The sequence below is a fragment of the Natrix helvetica genome (genome assembly GCF_964273705.1).
Source record: "Natrix helvetica genome assembly, chromosome: 9".
Classification (NCBI taxonomy): Eukaryota; Metazoa; Chordata; class Lepidosauria; order Squamata; family Natricidae; genus Natrix; species Natrix helvetica.
Window position 1 is genome coordinate 16,977,790 of NC_138560.1, and position 24,056 is coordinate 17,001,845.

The 24,056-nt window shown below is 44.6% G+C and overlaps 1 protein-coding gene across 1 annotated transcript in view; it reads right to left on the reverse strand.

The window, feature by feature from the left end:
- Positions 1–3,537: 3,537 nt before the first annotated feature.
- CLIC4 (chloride intracellular channel 4) overlaps positions 3,538–24,056 on the reverse strand; it is a 63,174-nt gene continuing 42,655 nt past the window's right edge. The window contains exons 3-6 of the mRNA XM_081962003.1: positions 15,672–15,797; positions 11,244–11,350; positions 6,145–6,326; positions 3,538–4,640 (exon numbers count right to left, since the gene is read on the reverse strand). Of these exons, the coding sequence (XP_081818129.1) occupies positions 4,479–4,640; positions 6,145–6,326; positions 11,244–11,350; positions 15,672–15,797 (577 nt within the window). The 3' untranslated portion in view covers positions 3,538–4,478. The remainder of the gene's footprint in view (positions 4,641–6,144; positions 6,327–11,243; positions 11,351–15,671; positions 15,798–24,056) is intronic.

Here is a 24,056-nt window from a genome sequence, read left to right on the forward strand (position 1 = left end):
AGCCAAAAATCAATGGGGAAGACAGAATTCACTTTGCCACCGGGTTACCAACTTACCCATTGCAATGATTCACTTCATTGTGGCAAGGTCGTAAAAATGAGGCAAAACTCAACAAATGTCTCACTTAACAACAGAAATGTTGGGCTCAATCGTAAGTCGAGGCCTACCTGCATTCCAGAATTAATGACAATTGGGCAATTCTCTGAACTCCAGTCCTAGAGTTTTCATGCTGGAGTCCCACCTCACCTGACATAAAACAATCTGTAACACAGGGGTGTCCAAACTTGGGAACTTTAAGACTTGTGGACTTCAACTCCCAGAATTCCCCAGCCAGCAGAGCTGGCTGGGGAATTCTGGGAGTTGAAGTCCACAAGTCTTAAAGTTCCCAAGTTTGGACACGCCTGCTTTAACAGATTCATCACATCCCTTGAAGTAGCAGCCCATTCAAGCCTGGATCCTTTCAACTCATCTCAGACATGGCCGCTTATCTGAAAAACTAAACAAGTCTTCCATTATATTTAAACGGACTTCCTTTCTTTGGTCTATTTTCCACTCCATCCCACCCCATGTCTCTCTCAATTTATTCAGGGGGAAAAGAGCGCTTCGGTCCATGTGGCCCCTCACTCAAACCCTCACACGTGCACCCTGTTCTGCGGGTGATGTAGCTACCCACAGCAGATACATCACTGTTTGTGTGAGTTGCTCTACTTCGGTTTATCAAATCAGGCCAAGAACAAGCAGCTGCTGCCGGTTCGTTCAGGGACGCGCCTTTCCGCTTGATGCACACATGCGCAGTACTTAAAAAATTATTCCGCGCATTCGCGGAAGCCAAAAACAAGATGGCGGTGCCTACGGCGCCATTGAGAGAGCCGGTTTGGGGCATGGCAGGCCTGGGTCGCTGCCTGTTCCACGCCGCCAAGTTACTACCGGTTCGGCCGATCCGGTCCAAACCGGTGGGAACCCACCTCTGCCTGGCTTGGACCAACGGCTCGGGGAAGGGTTCCACGAATACCTCAGTTCAGGCTGAGGAAAACATTCCTGACCTGTTCAGGGATAGCAGAAAATGGAGGGAAAAGAGGCTACTCTCCCCACTGGGCAGCGGGATTCTCTTCTGGTCTACAAGTTCATTGAAAGACATTTGGTCCTAAGAGACACTTTCACGCCACTGAATTTTCCCTTTGCCAAGGACGTTAAACTAGATTATTCCTTCTACATTTGCCATCAGTGCCACTTAAGAACCCAGACCAGATTTTATCGACTTTGTTATCTTTTTTTTTCTGGCAGTGTCTCTGAAATTTAACTGGAAGTTTTAAAATGGTAACTCTTTTCCTTTAGGATTTCTACCATACGATTATTGGAGGGGGGCGGGTGAGTTTGTCAACTTATTAGCCCCAATCAAGTTTTGGCAATACTGGACATTTTAGGAGGAGTCAGGGGATCCAGCCATATAGTAAAACATATAATGCATATAAATCTATAAAGCTATTTGTGACTAAATCTTTTCATTATTATAAAAAATGGTCGGTGATATGATAAGATTTGATGCCGGGGGGTGGGTGGGTGGGAGAGAAATCTTTGAAAAATATCTTATTGTCGAGTGCCTCGCACAAGAATTGCTCTGTTTCTCTTCTATGTGCCCAAGTTAAACAAAATAATTTAAAATGCTTTCCTCTATTTCCTATGATAAATCATAATAAATTTAGTGGGGCTTGGTGCTCTGCAAATTGGTCAGCAAAAACTTAAAATGAAGGATGCTCCCTTGAAAACAACAAGATTTCAAGGTAAAAGGTTTACACATCAATGTAAAAAATGATACCATTTTTTTTTAAAAAAAAACAAACAAATCCCACATAAGCAAGACGGTTTTGAAGCTTATTATTCATAGCAGTTAAAACAAACGGAAAAGTCATTCCATGCCTCAAGCAGTGGCCTTTTAAATGGAAGAAAATCAAATTTATTAGGCTTCTGGTCTTTTGAAATTGAATTACAACATTGTTCCTCAATGCTGTTATAAGTGGGGGAAAAACACAACTGACCTTTTGCTATATTGTGATTGCGGCATGAAAAATAATCCATCAGGTAAAGAGGCAAGGAGCTACTCTCTTCTCTTTCTTTCTCTTATTTTTCTAACTTTTGTTTTTCCTATATTTTATATCTTATAGTAGTGCTTAATAACATTTATGGGGGAAAAAGGTACAGAATAGGAGACAGAAGGATGCACCTCAGCCATTAAGTTACTCTATTTTTGTGGAGACCTGCAAAGATGATGCTCAAGGAAGTCAAGATGGAAACGACAATCAAGCAATCAAAGTCTTACCCTATGTTACTTTGCATCAGAACGCATTGTGGTTTGAATCACAGGCTTGTGGCCTCTACCTTGATTTTTCTGATCCCGTGTCCTAAAGACACCCCTATGTACTTCTACTTAACTTTTTTAAAACTTTTTTTTAAGCATTTGGGGTCCGGTTTTGCTCCCAGGAGGCTTCCCTGAGGCCTGCTAGGTCAAAAACGGGGGTTGGGATGGGTGCTGCAAAAGAAAGGAAGGAAAAGGAAGGAAGGAAGGAAGGAAGGAAGGAAGGAAGGAAGGAAGGAAGGAAGGAAGGAAGGAAGGAAGGAAGGAAAAAAGGAGAGGGAGGAAGGACCACAAACCTGGCACTAGACGCAGCCTCAGAGGATAACTTGAAAGAGCACAGCAAACCAGGACTGGAAGGAACATGGAGGTCATCTAGTCCAACCCCCTGCTCCAGCAGGACATTGTTAAAGTGAGTTTCCGTCTTTTGACACCCCCAGTTACATGACTACATAGCCATGCCCACCCAGTCACATGACCCCCCACCCCACCCAGCCACACCTACATAATTGGTAGGGGGGGGGAAATAGATTTCACCGCTGCTTTGACTGTTATTTAAGAAATAAATTCTGCATTCTGACAAGTCCCTTATTGACCTAAAAAGAAACCACTTGCAATTACAGCTTGGGAATTTGTCTCGTTATTTACAGGGATACCAAGCTTCTAAAAAAAAGACCACCAGGTTCTAAGCTGATCATCCAGCTGATGGACTAATGCGCTTCCCAAAACTTGCCCAAGAGTTCTGCAAGTAACTCCGGCAGACATTTTGGTGCAGGCAAACTGGCAAGTATAGCTTTAAAAAGAGAAAATCAAGCTCCCCTTCCAAGTGCAACAAGATGGTAGTTGAGCCACCACCAAGCAGCTCATCCTCCTAAGCCAATTTAAGAAGTCCAGGACAATTTGAGACCCAAAGGGCGGTTTATGAAGGTAGTACTATCAAGACATCAAGCCTTCCCTAGACAGTTCGCCATCGCTATGGGTGAGGAGTTGTAAGTCCTTGCACATGAAATACGACTTTAGGGAAGGGTAGACAGGACCAGCTTTCCCCATTAAGACGGTGTGCATATATGTGTGGGTTTAACATGGAAATTGTATTCAATTATGTCAGGGGTGTCCAAACTTGGGAACTTTAAGACTTGTGGACTTCAACTCCCAGAATTCCCCAGCCAGCCATGGCTGGCTGGGGAATTCTGGGAGTTGAAGTCCACAAGTCTTAAAGTTCCCAAGTTTGGACACCCCTGAATTATGTACTCGCCTCTGTTGGGGGAACTTCAGGACAAATAGCAATAGCCCTTAAGTCTTATATACCGCTTCACGGTGCTTTTACAGCCCTCTCTAAGCGGTTTACAGAGTCAGCATATTGCCCCCAACGATCTGGTTCTTCCGTCTGTCAGACCTGGAAGCCATCTTTTACCTTTTGTATTTCATTCTACTGTGGGAAAATGGGAGGGGGGGGGTTATACTGTGTGTGGGTACTCTGTAGCCATAACAACATTCTTTCTTAGAAAGTCAAGGTCATCTGGTCCTGCAGCTGCGATGAGGTGACTGGGAGGCATCTCCAGTTGGGACGGTGCCTGATTGGGCCATGTGACGGACATATGGGTGCTGGGCAGGGACTTGAACTTTCTTTGAGGTTGGGTCTTCCCAGATGTGCCAATATCACCTCTCTAATAAAATGGAACTTGGAGGAAACTCAAGCCTCGGAGTCTTCTTTCATTGAGGGTGTTACTTGGAACCCTGACATTGTCAATTTGAACCGGCTCTGGGACTAATCTGAATCCAGAACCTGCTTATTAGGGTAGAAAACCCTGGACCACTCAAGTTTGGGAAGAGGTGGGGGGGGGGAAGAGGCGGAGATTCCACAATGGCTTCACTGCCCTCTTGAATGGCTGCATTTGCCCTTTTACAGGAGGCAAAACAAATAAGCCGTGTTAATATAAATGTGCATTTCACAAAAGGGAGGAAGACAAATGACAATACCTGGTCTGCCCAGTGTAGCACTTGAATTAACTGCAAGATACATGCAAAGTAAATGGCTATCTTAAAAGACAGAAACAAAAACAGAGAGAGCAGTCTGTTAAAAATAGCTTTCGCTTATACATGTGCAACGCCACTTTTTTTTTTTTTTTCAAGCGAGTCTTTTAGCTACGTCGCTGTAGGCGATTTCAATCTCTTTCTCTCCAGGACAAGTGTTGGTGAATTCATCACGGCTGTAGGCGTTCTTCAGGTATCTCCAGATGCCCGTCAGGGACTTGGGAATATCAAAGTTGCGATACTTTTTGGCCACAATCTAGGAGCAAAGAAAGAACTGGGTCTCAGTAAAGTGTTTGGAAGAAACGTGAGGCCTAAATCAGGGGTGTCAAACTCGATTTCATTGAGGGCTGCATCAGGGGTTTGTTTGACCTTGGGGGGACGGGATGGGTATGGCCAGGATGGGCATGGCCAGCTCAAAATCACTTGTGTCTGGAGCACCTGTGGTGGCCTGAGCGCTCTGCCACCGAAAATAGACTCCCGAGCTCCGTTTTCAGCTGCGATAGCCTCTTGCAGCCCTCTGCCAGCAAAAATAGGCTCTCGAGCTCCGTTTTCAGCTGCAACAACCTCATGCAACCCTCTGCCAGCAAAAGGAGCTCCTGAGCTCCGTTTTCAGCTGCGATAGCCTCTTGCAGCCCTCTGCCAGCAAAAATAGGCTCCCGAGCTCCGTTTTCAGCTATAACAGCCTCCTGCAACCCTCTGCCAGCAAAAATGGAGCTCCTGAGCTCCGTTTCTGCTGGCAGAGGCATCATGGGCCGGTCCTTCGCTGTTTCCAAAGCAGCCCCCCAGGCCAAATCTAAGTACCCCGTGGGACAGATCTGGTCCCCAGGCCTTAAGTTTGACACTCCTGGTCTAAATGGAGCTTCTCTGAGACCCACCAACACAGCATTTAATTCACTGGATTTCCTGCAGAAATCCTCCAAATAACCCACCGATGCACACTTTAGCAACTTTAAGATGTGTGAACTTCAACGCCCAGAATTCCCCAGCCAGGGAACCTAAAGTTACTAAGTTTGAAAAACAAAATGCTGATTTAAATAAATATGAGGCTAACTGTTTCTGGAACCTCTTTTAACTTCCAACTGATTCAGTGTTCATCCAGCAAATTCTAAATTAGCCGGTAACGCAAGGGTTTCAGAAAAAAAAATAACAGTTTAAACTGGTTTTCAGTTTCATGGATTTAGCATGAAATCCCCGAAGGTGTTTTTCAAAAGGCAACTGGACTTCCTTGGTTATTTTCCTTGGAAACTTTCTCTTTCTCATCCGAGAAGGTTCTTCATTTCAGAACTGAAGAAGCCTCTGGGAGGAGAAGGAAAACAACTAAGAAAACCCAGCCTCAACCATCACTTGGATGATTGAGAATCTCGATAGACATTTAAGCATTTAAGCCCGGCATTAGAATAACGACCGATCTCCGCTCCTTCCATAAGAAACTCAAGACCCACCTGTTTAACTTAGCTGGCCTGGCCTAACTGTAGCTTTTGTGTCCCTCTAGCCTATATTTTAAATTTTAAATGTTTAGGGATAGATTTTTTAGGTTGTTTTAATTTTTAACTATAACTGTACAGCCTATCATATAATTTGTTTTAATGGGTATTTATAATTATCTAAGTTTGTATATTGTTTTATTGTGGTCTGTACACCGCCCCGAGTCCCTTTGGGGAGAGGGGGCGGTCTATAAATTTAATAAATTAAATTAAATTAAGCTAGCGTTAAATCTGCATGTAGGCTTGTTTCAGTTCTCCGGTCAAATTCCACCTTACTTTGACGATATGCAGCTTGGGTAACAAGTTGCAGTCTGCTAGCGTCATCTCGTTCCCATCCAGAAATTTGCGCGTAGAGGCAGGAATGTCTTCCATGCTGTTCTCGTCAATCTCATCAGGGAGGGGACTGATTAAGTACTCATCCAGCTTCTGTAGAGTTTTCAAAAGACCCCTCTCTAAGGCTGTAGGAAAAAAGGCAACAGGGGAAGGGGAAAACAATAGTGAAGAATTTTAGGGCATCCCTCTGACATCTCTCTAAAACAGGGTTTTTCAACCTTGGCAGCTTTAAGAGGTGTGGACTTCAACTCCCAGAATTCCCCAGCTGGTAAGGTTAGCCAACGGATGGAGAAGTAGCCTCCTGGGAAAAGTTCAGAGTAACTTTAATGACTTCTACTGCCTTTTACCCTGTTTCCTCAAAAACAAGACCTCCCAGATGATAAGCCCAATCGGGCTTTTGAGCACATGCGCTAAAATAAGCCCTCCCTCCAAAATAAGCCCTTCCCTAAAATATTTAACCGCTATGCATAGCCAGTCCCCGCCATTTCTTGGGGAGCGGAAAGGGGGAAACATGCCCCACGGGCCCCACACCCACCTGCCATCCACGCAGAATAGCCTCACTGATTCAGAAAATCAATTGTATTGTCTAAGAGCCATTGTGGCTCAGAATGCAGTGTATCAGGCTAACTCTGCCAACTGTCAGCAGTTCGACTCTGATCGGCTCAACGTTGACTCAGCTTTCCATTCTTCTGAGGTCGATAAAATGAGGGCCCCAGATTGTTGAGGACAATATGCTGAGTCTGTAAACTACTTAAGTAAAGCACTGTGAACTGGTATATAAGTCTAAGTTCTATTGCTTTTGCTGTCTCGGCTATCAGTTGTAGACTCTTCCTTAGTGATCTGGTTGAGAATCATCTCAACCAAGATGATTGGTTCATCTCACGGAAGCCACTCCCACAAACCCTTGCTAACGAGCCCCTTCTCTTAGTGGCGGCCACAAAAAGAGCAACAGGCCCAGCTGCGCTAGGGCTGGCAAGAGCGTGCCAGAAACAGAGACAGAACTTCCGACCCTCTCTGGATCAGCTGATCCACGGGCCAAGGTTAAGGGGCCTCCTGCACCTCAGAAATAATAAGACCTCCCTGAAAATAAGGCCAAGCGCTTATTTTGGGGGTCAAAAGAAAATAAGACCCTGTCTTAATTTCAGGAAAACACGATACCACTGCTGTTTACAAGTAGTCCTCGACTTACAAACAGTTCATTTAGTGGCCATTCGAAATTACAACTGTACTGAAAAAAGTGACATGACTATTTTTCACACTTACGACCATTGTAGCAACCCCATGGTCATGTGATTTACATTTGGATGCTCGACCACCGATTCATATTTATGACAGTTGCAGTGTCCTAGAATAATGTGATCCCCTTTTGTGACCTACTAACAAGCCAAGCCAATAGGGAAGCCAGATTCACTTAACAGCCACGTTACTAATTGAACAACTGCAGCGATTCACTTAACAAAACGTAGTGAGGAAAGTTGTAAAATGGGGCAAAACTCACTTAACAAATTTCTCACTTCACGGCATAAATATTGGGCTCAATTGTGGTCATAAGAGGAGGACTACCAGCATTGGGCTGTTCCTTCTGACATTTATTTCCATTATTGCTTTGGGTATTTCTGTTTACTTTTATTCATTCATTGGATTTTTCATGCTGCTCGTCTCGCTAAAACAGGTAGTCCTCGACTTACAACAGTTCCTTTTGGAGTTACAACAGCACTGAAAAAAGTGACTTGTGACAGTTGTTCACTTACGACTCTTGCCCAGGGTCACGAGTTCAAAATTCAGACTAGAATGGCAACGGATTCATTGCAAAGTGATCGTGTCATCCCCCTTTTGCACCCTTCTGCCAACCGAAATCAATGGGGAAGCCAGATTCACTTTACAACAGTGTTACTAACTTAACAACTGCAGTGATTCACTTAACAACTGTGGCAAGAAAGGCCATAAAAGGTGAGGCTGTTTAGTCCAGATGCTTGTGGGTTTTTTGTTTTTTGCCAAAATCTCCATCGCTGCTCTGGCTTGGTTCCTTCAGAACACCACCAGAGGGCGCTCTTGTTCAACCCAACTTGGCTTCTTGCAGAAACCTGGGCTAAAAACAGAGGTTCCTTCTCTCCTTCCAAATAGAAATGAAAGATCTGGAGACTTATTTACCTAAGCCTGCAGTTACAGAACTAAAGTGTCTCCAAGACTTCCCAGCTGCCACACTCGTTTTTTCGATTTTTGTTTGGATAAGTTTTGGGGAGCAGAGCACACTTTGTTGGTTCTGTAGAGGAAATGAGGTCTCTCTAATTTTAAGAATTTATGTCCCTCCTGTAGGAAGTTAGCACCTACGCCTCCCATAGGAAAATGAGATATTTTAGGAAATATTAAAAGGGCAGAATATCCCCCCCCCCCAAAGGGAGGCAGAAACTCAGTCCCCACCACCTTTGTCAATGGGCCATTTAAGACCTGGGCCAGTAAATGGGAAAGACTCAATCGGAAATTAACAATGGCCACGCCCTACAAGGAAAATCTGTACAAGATGTTTTACAGGTGGCATCTTCCCCCAGCACGGCTCCCTAAAATGTTTAAAAATTTGGCCCCAAATTGTTGGAAGTGCAAAAAAACCTCCAGACACCTTTTCCCATATGTGGTGGACATGCAATGAGGCCAAAAGATATTGGAGAATGGTATAACAATGGCTGGAACAAATGGTGGGAGATCCAATTTTGTTCAAACCAGAAATTTTCCTCCTAGGTCTATTACCAGAAGGGTATAAGAAGGATGTGCTTTATTTAAATACGAGCCAGCCAAGTGCAGCAGCTGCCAAAAAAGCCAACACAGTTCCAGGCTGCATAAACAGAGGGAGAGAATCAAGATCACGTGAAGGGTTAATACCACTTTATAATGCCTTGGTAAGGCCACACTTGGAATACAGCATTCAGTTTTGGTCGCCATGATGTAGAAAAGATGCGGAGACTCTAGAAAGAGTGCAGAGAAGAGCAACAAAGAGGATTAGGGGACTGGAGGCTAAAACATGAAGAACGGTTGCAGGAACTGGGCATGGCTAGTTTAATGAAAAGAAGGACTAGGGGAGACATGATAGCAGTCTTCCAATATCTCAAGGGCTGCCACAAAGAAGAGGGAGTCAAACTATTCTCCAAGGCACCTGAGGGTAGAACAAGAAACAATGGGTGGAAACTAATCAAGGAGAGAAGCAACCTAGAACTAAGGAGAAATTTCCTGACAGTGAGAACAATTAATCGGTGGAACAACTTGCCTCTAGAAATTGTGAATGTTCCAACACTGGAAGTTTTTAAGAAGATGTTGGATAGCTATTTGTCTGAAGTGGTGTAGGGCTTCCTGCCTGAGCAGAGGGTTGGATTAGAAGACCTCCAAGGTCCCTTCCAACTCTGTTATTCTATTCTATTCTATTCTAAAGTTGGGCAACACCCAAATACAGGCAGGATCTTGAAATGTCATCTTAATTGTTGTTGCCATTTTAGAAGACACCCATTGAAAGAAGAGGTTAGCTTCTTTCTGCCCCCTGCTTATTCTCTGCTAACAGAAGCATCCCTACTTCAGGTGCTTTCTTCGTGCCCTGTTGCAAAGAAGGCCTTGAGGTGAAGCAAGCAGACTGGTGAGTCAGAACAGGAAATAATCCATCACTTCTCTGCTCCTGACACTATTCTGCTGCAACAGAGGCCAGCAGGGTTCATCGCATGCCTCTGTGCAACATGCAGCTTGCCCGGTGCTGGTTAGGGGTGTTGAAGTCTAATCTATTTCAATATCACCCATTTGGGGAAAACTCTTTTTTTAAAAAAACCCTACTTTCTTAGGACAGGGGAAGAATTAGACCCCAGGTATCCTTGACTTATTGAGCCCAAAATTTCTGCTACTAAGCGAGACAGTTGTTGAATGAGGCTTGCCCCTCCCCGTTTTATGACTTTCCTTGTCATGGTTGTCAAGTGATTCAACGCAGCTGTTAAATTAATTAACACCGTTGTTAAGTGAATCTTAAGTGCTTGTCAGAAGGTTGCAAAAGGGGATCACGTAACCCCAGGACACTGGAGCCACAAGGATAAATATGAACCAGTTTCCAAGCAGCTGAATTTTGATCCTGTGGCCGGGGGGGGGGGGGGGGGGGATGCTTCAACAATTGTAAGTATGAAAAACAGCCATGTCACTTTTCTCAGTCACTTTTCTCAGTCACTTTTCTAAGTGAACTGTTGCAAGCCAAGAACTACGTGTATATTTACAGAAAAAAAAGCTTCCTTCTATACCGCACGAGTCAAAAAGAGGGCTGTGAAAATAACTACAGACCCATCACATCCTGGACATAAATTGTTTCAACTCCTACCCTTAAAAAGACGCTAGAGAGCTCTGCAAACCAGAACAACTAGACACAAGGATAGTTTTTCCCCCCAATGCCATCACTCTGCTGAACAAATAATTCCCTTAACAGTGTCAAACTATTTACTAAGTGTGTGTTGCTATTAATCTCCTCATCTTTCCTATCACCCATCTCCTCCCACTTATGACTGCATGACTGTAAGTTTGTTGCTTGTATCCTTACGATTTATATTGATTGTTTCCTAGTATGATTTGATTGCTTATTTGGTACCCTATGACTATCATCAAGTGTTGTACCTTATGATTCTTGACAAATGTATCTTTTCTTTTATGTACACTGAGAGCATAGGCACCAAAGACGAATTCCTTGTTTGTCCAATCATGCTTGGCCAATAAAGAATTCTATTCTATTCTATTCTATTCTATTCTATTCTATTCTATTCTATTCTATTATTCTTGATGAATGTATTTTATTCTCTTATGTACACTGAAAGCATCTGCACCAAAGACAAATTCCTAGTGTGCCCACAATAAAGAATTCTATTCTATTCTATTCTTCTTCCCATTTTATTTTATTTTCTATTATTCTATTCTATTCTATTCTACTCTACTCTACTCTTGCTCTACTCTACTCTACTCTATTCTAATTGGATCAAACAGCCCTAATGCAACATAGCAATCAAAGGACAAACCCAGCATGGATTTCCTACCTTCATTGGCTTCAGGTCTGGAATTCTTGATAAAAGCTGAAAATTTAGCAAAGATGTCCATTCCAGCAGTATTTGATTCTGGGTGTTTTGCTGAAAGCTTTAGATATCTGAAAGAGATTAAGTGACAGCATGAGCTGGGATACAGGATTAGGCCTCTCAATTGATTCCGTGTAACATTCATTATTAGTAACATCCTTTTCAATACCGATTTGTGACACTCCAACATTTGAATCTTAATTTTCTGACCGAAGCCTCCCAAGAGCATGAAGCAAACTCCTGGTCCCGCCAAAAACCCCTTTTATTAATTTACTGTGAATTCTGCTCACTCACATCCAGCAAAGTTTTTCAATGGAGGATTTACAGTCACAGAATTTATCTGACTTGGAGAGCTGACAGGCCGATATCTGCAAAACTTGGCAAGGAGCCTTTGAGAGTCAGGAAACAATTAAGTGAACTAATTGTCTCCTGCAAACTCCACTCCCCTTTTGCTCCTCTTTTATTTCCTCTGGGAGGGGCCATTCATTGTCCACCTGTGGCCTTACTCCCAAGTCCACCCCTGTTCTTTAGCTGTTCCCTTCATCTGGCAACTCTGTGCATGCGCACACTGGGAACAGGCTCCAGCTGTTCGTCTGCCTCACTGTTGTCTGACTCTGAAGGCAGCTGATAACTGGCATACGGCTCTGGTCCCATCTCTGCCTCTGACACAGAGCCCTCATCAGAGCTTTCCCCAGCCTCCAGGACTGGCCCTGGTTCCTCCCCAACCTCCTCACTGTCCGAATCTGCTGCCAGCTCTGCTAGCTGCTGGAGGGCCACAACACTTGATTTTGATCCAATATCCACTTAAGAAGTCCTTAAAATGATCCTTAGGATTGAAATATCCAGGTATTCCTCAACATACCACAGTTCATTTAGTGACTCTTCAAAGTTACAACCGCACTGAAAAAAGGAACTTATCACCATTTTCCACACTTATGATTGCTGCAGCATCCCCATGGTCCCACGAACTTCTGAGAAGCAACGTCAATGGGGAAGCCAGATTCACCTAACAGCCGTGTTCCTAACTTAACAACTGCAGAGATTCACTCAACCACTGTGGCAAGAAAGATCGTTACATGGGGCCAAACCTATTTAACAACTGTCTTGCTTAGCAACAGAAAGTTTTGTGCTCTGTTGTGGTCATAAGTCGAGGACTACCAGTACTGCAATTCTGTATGAAAAGGCCATTTGAATTTTTTTTTCAATTTTTCAATTTTATTAACGAACATGTAAAATACACACACACAAAACTTAGATGTACACCACATTTACACAATGCAATACAAACAGGAGCTTCCTGTTCTTTCTAATAGTAATTATCAATCGATACCGCTCACCTTATATTATTTCCCCTTCTATTGTATTTCATTTGGATTTCACCATTCATAACTCTCTTATTTTACTCATAACTATTATTTTTGAGTTTTGGTCACAGTCTAAAAGTGTGGGAGGCGGTAAGATTGTGAAATGAAATTTATTCAATACTAGCCAATAACCTGGTATTCATTTATAAGGGGAAAATGTCAGGACCAAATGTAATTTCTAATGTTGTATTTTCCCCCTTCTCAGAGGGAGCCTCCTTCTGTAGTACTATGAAGCCATTACCATGGCAACTCCACTGCACTGCACAGTAGGAGCCATTTTATGGGAGTACGGTAGAAGCCATTTTAAGGCACAACAGGCTGTATCTTAACAGAATACACACACCGAGAGGTATTAGGGATGTCTTACACCCCCCCCCCCCCGTGTTTTTCTCCAGAGGGTAAGTCATCTGTATACCAAGTTTGGTTGAAATTGCTCGATGAGTTCCAGAATTATGCTGGAACACACACACATACATGTGTGTGTGTGTGTGTATGTTGTATTTGTGCTGATAAATTTGGGCATACCAGGGGTTGTAACACACACACACACACACACACATATATAAATATAAATATAAAAATGGGGGCAGGGGAGGAAGAGAATCGTGCAAACATTTGGGTCCCAGAAGCCCTAAAATACCCCATAAATCCCAACAGCAGCTCACAGGTGTGAGGATGCTAGTCTGAAAATCATTGTTCTGCTTGCTTTGTTCCACAGCTCTTACCCACAGGAAATTCTTCCAGATGTTGTCTGAATCTCCTTTCTATTCATTTGCAGCCCCCCCCCCCCCCCCGGTCTTTGTCAGTCTGAATGTCAATGAAGAATAGATCCCACAGCAACCTCTTGCAACCGAGAAATTTTTAGGTAGTGTTAGAGCACTACCTTTTTTTCCTTTTTTTATCCCATCTTTATTATTTTTAAATAACTCAAGGTGGCAAGCACAGCCGCTACTCCTTACTCCTTCTCATTTCCCCCAAAACAACCCTGTGAAGTCAGGTGAAGTGGACTGAGGAAGAGTGACGGGCCCAAAGTCAGCTTTCATGCTTAAGAGAGGACCAGGACTCACCATCTCCTGGTGCCCTTCATCAACCAAAATGGTTCTCTAAAACAGTGATGGTGAACCTTTTCGGCACGTCGCATGGAAATGTCATGCGTGTGCGCACTCGTCAAGGCCACGCTCTGGAGAAGCCAAACTTCCATGTTCTAGCGCTCATATGTGCCCAACAATCAGCTGGCCGGCGTGCATGCGCAGGCTGGTTTTCGGCACTGCCACATGCACTAAGGGATCATGCTCTGGAAAAGCCAAACTTCCAGGTCCTAACACGCATGCACACCCAACAATCAGCTGGCCAGCACGCATGCGCACACCGGTTTTTGCCACTGCTGCGTGCGAGAAGGACAGCTGATTGTCGCGAACGCATGCACGCCAGAAACCCAGAAGACAAACAGGCAAGGCTGTGCGTGCCGGGAGCCATGGATTGCCTGCCACTTTGGGCACGCGTGCCATAGCTTCACCATCACGGCTCTCTAAGATGAGGTTCAGAACTTTCTATGGTTATTTGGTGAGCTTGGCGTTCAGCATCCCTTATATCTCTTTTCTGGCTCTGTTCGAGTGCATCCATATCCCTTTCAACATCCCTGTCCAGAACTGAATATAATATTTCAAATCAAACCAGGACAAAGTCACACCCCGTCATGTGGAAACAGTGTTGTGTAAGACAGAGCTTTTGACCGAAAAGTCAAGTATATCCCAAAGTAGTTTTAAAAATAATGAGACAAAAACTGTCTATTTGGCAAAATAGAAGCCAGCTTAGAAACAGCTCTGCCTTTATCCCTAGCTCCGGCAGTATGACAGTTCTGGCACAGTATTTTCAGTGGTAAATTTCTGGCGTCTTCTCCTTTTATAGATAAGTAGGCACCCCTTTTTTTTCCTGTCCTGAGACTGAATTATCATGCTTGGGGGTGTCCAATAACCTGCAGTTAAGAGGACAGCAGTTATCATGCATCTCCTTTATTTTACTAATCACCTCCCCACTTGTAAGGAAGAGGAATTATGGACGGGGCCCAGATGCTATGTGTTTTATTTTTCATCTTCCATGTTGTCTTTATTTTAATATATGTTAATGTAATTTCACCCATTTTTTTAAAAAAATAAAACAAAGATAAAAGATTACAAACTAACAAAAAGCAAGTGGTCAGGAAGAAAATAATAGATTAAAAAAGAGAGACGGGGAACTATGTAGGTGATAAAAGAGGGGAAAAAGTAAAAATTAGGCAAAGAAACAAAAACGTGATATAAAGCCCATTTCCAACTTCTTTTGCAGAAATACCGTATTTTTCGGAGTATAGGCCGCTCCTGCGTATAAGACGCACCTTAGTTTTGGGGAGGAACCTAAGGGGGAAAAGCTGTCTCTGCCTTCCAGCATCCATCGGTATTCTTCTGGCCGGCGTCCTTAGGGAACAGCCTGGTCAGCTTCAGCATATTAGAGCACTTTGGGAGGCTGTCTGTCAGCCTCAACTTTCCTTGCTTGCTATCGGCTGCCATAGAAACGGAGAGAGAAAGGGGCTTGAGATATTTGGGAGGGGGAGTTACTGGTGCTGGAGGAGTTATGAAGGTAACTCCAGAGCAGTCCCACAATGGTCTGAGCTGTCAAGAGTCCACCAACAGCTCAGCCGGCCACTGCTGGGCCACAACAGTAGTGAGGGTCGGTAAGTACGAGGACCGGTTGTAAGTCCCTTTTCATAAAGATGAGCCCCTTGCCAAAATTTGGATCATGCGAGTGTGGGGCTACTGCAACGGTCGTTAAGGGTGAGGACCAGTTGCAAGTCACCTTTTTCACCGCAACTTCAAAAAGATTGCTAAGTTGCAAGTTGCGGATGACCTAGGCTGCAGCGTGCAGTGCAAACAGCTACGGATTTGGCGAGCCAAAGCCACACTTTTGAGAACCGTCGAGAGGAATGACGGAAAATGACCGCGTGAAACTCTCTCACCCTTCCCTTCTACCCAACCCTCTCAATGATACCTACTTGGGTGGGCAGAGAACTTCTTCGAGGAACTCTTCAATCTTGTTCACGTCCGTTTTCACTTCGTTATTAAAGGTGATGAAAGGCGGGTGTGTTCCCGGAGCCAAGTTCTGAAGGTCTGCGGGCTTCCTGAAACAGAGATTGGCATACATTGAAAACCGTTCAAGGAATTCCCCCGAATCGTAGCTCACATTGTCATTGGCAACGTAACATGCCCAAGGACCCTGGGAATCATTACACGTTGGAAGACTGCAGGGGTGGGTTTTTTCCCCCAGGCCTTTCCTTACCCAAACTAGGAAACGTCACAAGTGCCCTGAGGATGCTACCTAGTTTGGCTAATGAAAACATCTGCAAGAAAACCACTCCAGCTCAGAGAGCACCAAGCATTCCTCGTTCACCATTCCTTTCTCACCCCTTTTGCATGCGTTGGGAGAAAAGCTCAGGGATGAAATACAAACAGATTCAGTATTAAAAGAGAAAAAAAAACCACACTATCCCATCAAGGCTGGAAAATCAGAGGTGCCCCTTAACCTTCTTTGATAAAAATCAAAGAAAGGAAATTGTATTCTTCGGCATTTACTCTCATTTCAATACAGAGAGGTGCAGCCCTTTCGGTCTCCAAATAATATTTCCAAATAAGGCAAGGGTGGATGTGTAGGCTATAAATCTCTTTGGAAAGTGACAGCAGTAGATCTGCAGGGGGAAAAGCAAGCCAATTCCACCACCCCCTCCGCCCCCAAATAGCTGCCTGCCTGTCGTCAAGTCTGCTTCCTCTTGGAACAGGGCTGGCTTCACAAGTTCATATCAGAGGCTGTCACTGCTGCTATCACAAGACATTAGGTAAAGGTGCCCCTCGCCCGTATGTGCTAGTCGTTCCTGACTCATTCCCAGTTGCCTCATCTATCTATCTATCTATCTATCTATCTATCTATCTATCTATCTATCTATCTATCTATCTATCTATCTATCTATCATCTGTCTATCTGTCATCTATCTATCTATCTATCTATCTATCTATCTATCTATCTATCTATCATCTATCTATCTATCATCTATCTATCTATCTATCTATCTATCTATCTATCTATCTATATATATATATATATATATATATATATATGGCTCTGTGTGTGTGTGTGTGTGTGTGTGTGTGTGTGTGTGTGTGTGTGTGTTCCAGCATAACTCTGGAATGCCTCGAGCAATTTCAACCAAACTTGGCACACAGATGATTTACTCTCCGGAAACAAATACGGTGGGGGTAAGACACCCCTAACACCCCTCGGGGTATGCGTTCTGTTAAGATACAGCCTGTTGTGCCTTAAAATGGCTTCTACTGTACTGCCGTAAAATGACTCCTACCATACAGTGCAGTGGACTTGCCATGGAGTACTCACAGTATTCCACAAGGGGTCTCCCTCTGGTAAGGGGGAAAATCCAACATTAGATATTACATTTGGTCCAGACATTTTCCCCCTATAAATAAGTACCCGACCAACGGCGGGCTATCAACTAGTTAGAAATAAAATACCTGATGCCTTCCCCTCATTTAGATTTCAGAGTTATGCCCAGAATCCACTGGAGTTGGGTGGCCAATAAATTTTAATAAATGAACCGATACAAATTTCAAAATCCACTGGACTGACAAGCTGGGGATGGCTAGCAAGAGTGAAAAACAGCTGGAAATCATCAGATTGCCTAACCCGAGCTTGAAAATTTCACTGACTAATGGCCCATCTGAGTTAAAACCTCCCAAATTTTAATATCGGTATCTGCGGTGGAGAGTCTCATGTTGAAATTCTGGATGCCTCCTAATTGTGAAGCATCCTGAAGAAAAAGTACAGCATGGGAGTTCCAACAAACGCAAACGCTGAATGCTAAACATCAACATGCAACCTGGAGAGAGTGAAAGACCGCTCAGGTGTATATCATCCAAGGCAGGTGACTCATATTCCACCTTATCCCAAAGCCAATATTCCCTGCCTTATTGTTTCCAGATCCCTCTCCCTCCTTCAACCCCAGGACAATAGGCAGCTTTGTAAACCTGTTGCAAACTCTGTAGGTGGTTTGAATGTCCCAATGGGTCTTTTTCTCCAGAAGTTGCTGAGAAATGTGAGTCACTTGCATGCCTGAAGCAGCTGAAGCTTCAATTACAACATTGCTGTGTACACCCATAATAATTACAGGAAATCACTGGAGTGGCTTTCCCCCTTTGGGTGGAAGGAGAATCCTTTTAAGAGCACGGCGAGATGGACAACGCTAATCCAAAATGGTAAGGTGTACTTAAATGGATTGCGAACACTGCATTTCGTTCTTTGAGTAGGCAAAGTTAGCTCTTTAACTTGCTGCCAAAAAAGACATTTCGAAAGCAGGAAAAGGGAGAAAAGGGGGCGTGGCAGCCTAGTGGTTAAGATGTTGGACTTGCCAACAGGAAGGTTAGCATTCAAGACCCAAGCAACATGCGATGGGGTGAGCTCCCATTCTTGCTGCAGCTCCTGCAAACTAGCAGTTCGAAAGCATGCAAATGTGAGTAGAGAAATAGGTACCATATCAGTGGGAAGGTAACCTTGTTCTCAGCTTCTTGGTATATGATCATGCTGGCCACATGACCATGGAAGCAACTAGGAAACACAGATGAGCATCACCCCTAGAGCAAAGGTGGCGAACGAAGGCCCCTTTATGACTTGTGGACTTCAACTCCCAGAATTCCTGAGCCAGCATGGCTAGCTCAGGAATTCTGGGAGTTGAAGTCCACAAATCATAAAAGGGCCACCATTCTCCATCCCTGCCCTAGAGTCAGATATGACTGGTCAGGAAAAGCCCTTTTAAAGGGAGAAAGATGAATTCTGGCATCATTTTCTTTGGAAATTAAATCCAGTGACTAGAAGTGTCCCTTTATCCATATCAAAAGTTACTGGGTTCTGTGTAAACTTCCTTTTTTCTCCTGGATTCTTGCTAGTTACTCTCATGTTAGTTGCATATTTCTATTAGTCCAAACACAGGAAATGAAATCCTAGCGTGTCTTCTCCGGATATGCTGGACGGTGACTTCTCAACCAGCACAGTTAAACCATGGAAGTTGAGTTCAAGTGGAAGACCCAAGGTTTGGGAAAGTTACACCAGAGTAGAGGAAACCTACTAGCCATGTTCCAGTTGTTCTGAACTAAAGCATCCTTGGGCAACAGAGCCCATGATGAGGGATGCTGGGAGCTGAAGTCCAGCATCATTGGTGCTAGTTGCCTCTCCCTGCTCTAGAAAAATCAAGTTTATTGAGGCCAAAATAAAGGAAATACAGCACTTGTTCACTGACAGATTCTTTTCCAATTGGTCCTTATTTTAAAGCAGGGGTGTCCAAACTTGGGAACTTTAAGACTTGTGGACTTCAACTCCCAGAATTCCCCAGCCAGCCATGCTGGCTGGGGAATTCTGGAAGTTGAAGTCCACAAGTCTTAAAGTTCCCAAGTTTGGACACCCCTGTTTTAAAGAAACAAAATGTATCAAGCAATTAAAAAGGGGGGAAAAGCAAGGATCACTTTTCCAACTAAATCTTGGTTTAGCTATTGGATTAATATTGAACTCAGTCAGACAGCAAACGGGCCAGTTACAAATTCCAAGCTACAAAGTCATCATCGGTTTCTAGCTTAATACAAGAATTTTGGGCTATCCATAATTCCCAACTTTTTACCAATGATGTGCAAGCACAGCAAGGACACTCCCGGGGAGTGGAACGGGGAACAGGCTGATAAGAGTTCCCACCTCACTCAAGATGTGCAGGGAAAGGATCGGAGAGCCTTCCAGAAACAGGAAATAATCTTTAAGCTCGGGAATCCAGCCCAAACTAGTTGAAGACATTTGTACCAGCCTGCCTAAAGATGCTAATGTGTCATTTTGGCAGAGACTTGGAAAACCAAGCTCCACTCAATTACCAGCCAGTTTTTTTTTAAAACAACCTTCCCTGCCTGGAAGGGATTTTTACTCACTTTAGCAAAAGCTACAGAATCCTCTCCATAAATCCCCCCCCCGCCTTCCCCACTTGGGGAAAATAATAATAATAATAATAATAATAAACTTTTATTTCTAGACCGCACCCTTTCCTAGGCAGGACTCGGGGCGGTGTACAGTCATGTTAAAACCATATACAAATACATAGACATGAACGTAGACGTAGACGTAGACATAAACGTAGACGTAGACATAGACGTAGACGGAGGAGGTAAAAAATATACTGTACAATTCTTAGTTAAAATACAAATACAATTAAAATTCCCTTAAAAAATTCCCCAATAAAATGTTTGCCAGGAGGTGGAAGATGGAACTATCAATCGGCTAAGCCAGCTTAGGGAAATAGGGAAGAAAATAATAATATGTAAGTATATATTCAAAAGTAAGATACAAATTGGGGGGGGGGGACGACAGACCACAATCAGGATAGATTTGAGATGGAAAGGGAATAAGAAATGATATTCAACTGTATTTGGGATCTGCGGAAATACCACCCCTAGAAAATAAAAATTAAGAGCTGGAAGAGACGCCTACCACAATAGAAAAAAGAAAGGAAGAGAGGAGGAGAGGAGACGAGGGAAGGAAGATAGAGGTGAGGAGAGGAAGATGGATGGGAGAAGGAGAGAAGGAGAGAGGGCGGGAAGGGGAAGAGGAAGAGAGGAATAGGGGAGGGGAAAGGGAAGAAGGAAGGGAAAGGAGAGAGGAAGGAAGAAAGTCAAGAAGGGAGGGAGGGAGAAAAGAAAGGGAAAAGAGGATGGTGTCAAAATAGGAAAGGGATGGTAAACGAAGCAACTCAAATGATATATTATAACCCTGTAAATCAGTGGTTCTCAACCTTCCCAATGCCGCGACCTTTTAATACAGTTCTTCATGTTGTGGGGACCCCCAACCGTAAAATTGGTGTCTCGGTTCCTAAGGCCATCGAAAATATGTGTTTTCCGATGGCCTTAGGCAACCCCTGTGAAAGGGTCGTTCAACCCCCAAAGGGGTCCCGACGCACAGGTTGAGAACCACTGCTGTAAATGGAATGGCAAATGTATAAGAATGACAAATGTAAAAAAGAATAATAATTATGTGAATGTGTACCTATAATTGTATACAGAGAACAAAAAAATTAAAAACTTCTCCGACAACCCCCCCCCCCTCCTCAAAGGTGCAGCTGAAATGAGGAACGCCAGCAGAAAATGGATTCCTGTGTGGAAGGACTAGAACAGGGGTGTCAAACTCGAGGCCCGTGGGACGGATCCCGCCTGCTGGGCTGCCCTGGAAATAACGGAGGACCAGCCCGCGGTGCTTCTGCCACAAAAAAAAAAAGGCTCCTGAGCTCCGTTTTCGGCTGCCACAGCCTCCTGCAACCCTCTGCCAGTGAAAACGGAGCACCCTGGGCCTTGAGTCTAACATCCCTGTTATAATGGGGCAACTCTTAATATGAACCATCCTTATTTGTCAGTTGCAGTTTTAATGCAAAGATTTTCCTAGCAATTTTTAAAAGAAGAACGTTGGGTCTACTTTTGGAAGCCTCCCTCAATACTTCAATGAGTTTAGATCTCCTTAGTGAGCTACGATGCTAGAGTTTGCCTCAAACAAGGAAGAGGTGAGACAAAGTCCTCTGTGTGTGTGCCTTTACACTAGCTTTGGACACCAACGGTTGATGAGCGGACAAATGCATGTTTCACTCTCTCTGAGGCTCCATGGAACATCAAAAAGCTTTAGCCTCACGTAAAATTGCGGAACAGTATAAGCCTCCTACATATCATTGAAAGCCTCTAGTAGAGGTTTCTCAACTTTGGCAATTTTAAAATGGGTGGACTCCAGCTCCCAGAATTCCCAGCAGACATGGCCATCAGTTCCTTTTGCATAATGGCTGGGTAATTCTGGGAATGGATCCACCTAAAAGTTGCCAAGGTTGAGAAACAACTGATTAGTCCAACCGGTTTGGTCAACGCAATCTACTATTACAGTGTCTTTCTGAACAGTTCTTTCGGTTAGAGCAGGGGTGTCAAACTCAAGGCCCAGGGGCTGCATCCGGCCCACAGGGTGTTTAGATCTGGCCTCTGGGGATGCCCTGGAAAGAGCGAAGGACCGGCCCATGGTGCCTTTGCCAGCGAAAACAGAGTTCGGGAGGGCCACGGGCAGCACTGCCAAGCTCCACTTTTACTGGCAGAAGGATGCAGGAGGCCATTGCAGCCAAAAACGGAGCTCGGGAACCTTTTTTCGCTGATAGAGCGTCCAGGCCAGCAACAGCACCCTCGATAGGAGTGACATTGAGCTGTCCACACCCAGCCCTGCCACACCCATCCCGGCCCCCAAGGTCAAATACAACCCTGATGCGGCCCTCAATGAAATCCAGTTTGACATCCCTGGACTAGAAGAACTCACTGGTCCTCAGGTCAAATATTCAGCATTTCTGAACCACTCTGCTTGTCTTCTGGACAAGTCTTCCTTCCAAAGAAAACAAGGGGTGTGCATAAGTCTCCGATGCAAATGGCCATGCCGCATGCTCCAAACTTAGAACAAAATGCCACCCTCTATTCTTCTGTAGCCCAAGCTTGAAATGAAATGGGCGTTTCTCTCTCCAGGATGTTTGGAGCTTTTCAACACCACCCTATTGGTGTTTTTTAAAAAAATAAATAACTTCCAAACCACAGAGACTCACAGAGCTCAATAACCCAAAAAGCAGTTTCTATTCATGCTGCCGCCAGCTGTGGCGGAGGGGGAGGAGGGAGGATCAGCGCAGAGAGTCTTTTCAACCACTGCTTCTTCTTAAAAAAAAGAAGAAGAAGAAGCAAGAAACATCACACAAGCATGACAGCTTCGTACCCTCTTGCGGCTTGTGAACTTCCAACATTTTGATGCGTGAAATGGAAAAGAATTTATGGCATATGGGGGCAGAGGCGCATGAACTGGCACATCCTCCAAATAGCTCAAAGCAGCATCTGTTAATCCTATTTAGATTCCAAGAGCCTCCTGGTTAAATAAATTCAATCAAAAGAAACCAACTTAGGATCACAGGGCTGGAAAGGACCGTGAGGTCTTCTAGTCCAACGCCCTGCCCAAGGCCAGGGTCCTTCTACCAATATTGTCCTGGCTAAATGGTCGTTCAATCTTTTCTTTGAAAAGCTCCAGTGATGCAGAGTGACCCACAACTCTGAGAGGCAAGCTGCTCCATTGATGACTTCTTCTCGCTGTCAGGAAATGCTGCCTTATTTCCAGGTGGGATCAGCCCTCTGACGAATTTAACAGATTGACGGAGTTGGAAGGGACCTTGTAAGTCTTCTAGTCCAACCCCGTGCCCGCGCTTCCATCCATTACTTCTTGTCCTGCCTGCAGGTGCTAGGAAGAGTAGGTCAACCGCCTCTTCTCTGGAACAGCTCCTCAAATCTTGGAAGACTGCTATCGTGTCTCCCCAAAGCCTAATTTCTTAGGGCATACATACCTAGTTCCTGTAATCATTCATCTATGGCCCTGATGGCACACCTATGGCACGCGTGCCACAGGTGGCATGCAGAGCCATATCAGCAGGCACACGAGCGGCCCTAAATATGTTTAGCAGCGACACCACCTGATTTTCGGCTGGCCCGCCCACGCTGCCCTTTCCTTCCCAGGAGTCTCCACGCGATGCCAGGGAAGAACAGGGCTTGTGCAGAGGCTCTGGGAGGGCGTTTTCAGCCTCCGGAGGGCCTCCGGGGGGTGGGGTGGGCATTTTCACCCTCCCCAGGCTTCAATAAAGCCGTGCATGTGCAGGGCAGTGGGGGGGGGGTGTCAAACGTGCATGCGCAGGGGGCACGGCACAGGGGGGGAGTAAAGTATGGTGTAGGCACGCATGCACACGCGATAGCTTTTGGTACCCGAGGGAACCAAGGATCTATGGTTTAGGTTCCAGGCCCCTTATCCTCTTTGTTGCTCTCCTTCTAGGGCCTCAATATAAGTATAATCTTTATTGTCATTGTACTTAAATACAACAAAATTGGTTCTCTTTTTATATCTTTTTAGTATCGTGGTAGTATGTATTGTGGTGGTCCAACCATGGAACTCTCTCCAAACAGACCTTGAAACATGGAACCGACAACGTCCCTCTCGGTCTTCTCTCCAAAAGTACTCAACACAAATTCACTTTTCAGAGCAGATGTCTCAACCTTACTATCGAGTAACTAAAGCTCCTGGGATTTTCCCCAGCTCTCCGAAAGCTCTACCGTGTTTCCCCGAAAATACGACATGTCCTGATAATAAGGCCAGGCCACATTTTTCGGGTGGGCAAAAATGTAAGCCCCCCCCAAAATAAGCCCCCTGGACAACCCTCCCTCTGGCCAGGCAGAGCACCACTCACCGACCTAGCGGTATCCCAAAGGCGCCAAGCCACAGAAACAGGGTGGGGGGAGCAAAGGCTTGC